This window comes from Orycteropus afer, unplaced genomic scaffold (assembly GCF_000298275.1).
Source record: "Orycteropus afer afer isolate SDZICR_OR568_19922 unplaced genomic scaffold, OryAfe1.0 scaffold00975, whole genome shotgun sequence".
NCBI lineage: Eukaryota > Metazoa > Chordata > Mammalia > Tubulidentata > Orycteropodidae > Orycteropus > Orycteropus afer.
In genome coordinates, this window is record NW_006922562.1 from 432,017 (window position 1) to 433,233 (window position 1,217).

The 1,217-nt window shown below is 39.6% G+C and overlaps 1 protein-coding gene across 1 annotated transcript; it reads left to right on the forward strand.

Annotated features, from left to right (window-relative positions):
* The first annotated feature begins 202 nt into the window (after positions 1-202).
* LOC103212473 (60S ribosomal protein L23a-like) lies at positions 203-673 on the forward strand. The gene has a single exon (XM_042783370.1). It carries the CDS (start codon positions 203-205, stop codon positions 671-673), a length of 471 nt encoding a protein of 156 aa, XP_042639304.1.
* Positions 674-1,217: the final 544 nt, after the last annotated feature.

Here is a 1,217-nt window from a genome sequence, read left to right on the forward strand (position 1 = left end):
ATGAAAAATTAGGATTCATTCTAAATCTATAGATAGAAATCCAGAAGATTAATACTAAATTGTCAGAAATAGATAACACATTGAAAGGGCAAAGGAATAGAATTGATGCAATGAAAGACAGAATTAATGAGATTGAAGACAAATACCTGAATACTTCTTTGGAAAGGGATCAATTAGAAAACAGATCAACCTTTTTGTGAAGATGGCACCGAAAGCAAAGAAGGAAGCCCCTGCCCCTCCCAAAACTGAAGCCAAAGCAAAGGCGTTGAAGGCCAAGAAGGCTGTGCTGAAGGGCGTCCACAGCCACAAAAAAAAGAAAATCCGCACGTCACCCACCTTCTGGCGGCCTGAGACACTGAGGCTCTGCAGTCACCCCAAATATCCTCAGAAGAGCGCCCCCAGGAGAAACAAGCTTGACCACTATGCCATTATCAAGTTCCCTGTGACTACTGAGTCTGCCATGAAGAAGATAGAAGATAACAACACACTTGTGTTCATTGTGGATGTCAAAGCCAACAAGCACCAGATCAAACAGGCTGTGAAGAAGCTCTATGACATTGATGTGGCAAAGGTTAACACCTTGATCAGGCCTGATGGAGAGAAGAAGGCATATGTTCGACTGGCTCCTGACTATGACGCTTTGGATGTTGCCAACAAAATTGGGATCATCTAAACCGAGTCCAGCAGGCTAATTCTAAATATAAATTTTTTCACTACAAAAAGAAGAAAACAGATCAAAACAAAATGAAGAAAGCCGAAGGTTCATGTGGGATACCATCAAAAGGAATAGCCTATGTGTCATTGGAATTCTAGAATAGGAATTCCAATTCTAGAATAGGAAGAGAAAAATGAAACCACTGAGAAAATTGGCCAAGATTTGTTGGAAGAGAACTTCCCTGATACGATGAAAAATTAGAATATATCCATTCAGGAAGTCCAACAAACCCCAAACAAGATAGATCCCAAAAGAAAAACACCAAGACATTTCATCATCAAACTCACCAAAACCAAAGAATCATAAGAGCAGCATGGGAAAAACTAAAAGTTACCTACAAGGAGGAACCAATAAGACTAAGCTCAGATTTCGTGACAAAAACCATGCAGGCAAGAAGACAGTGGGATGGTATATATAAAACCCTGAAAGAGAAAAATTTCCAACCAAGAATTATGTACCCAGAAAAATTGTCCCTCAAATATGATGGTGAAATTAGGACATT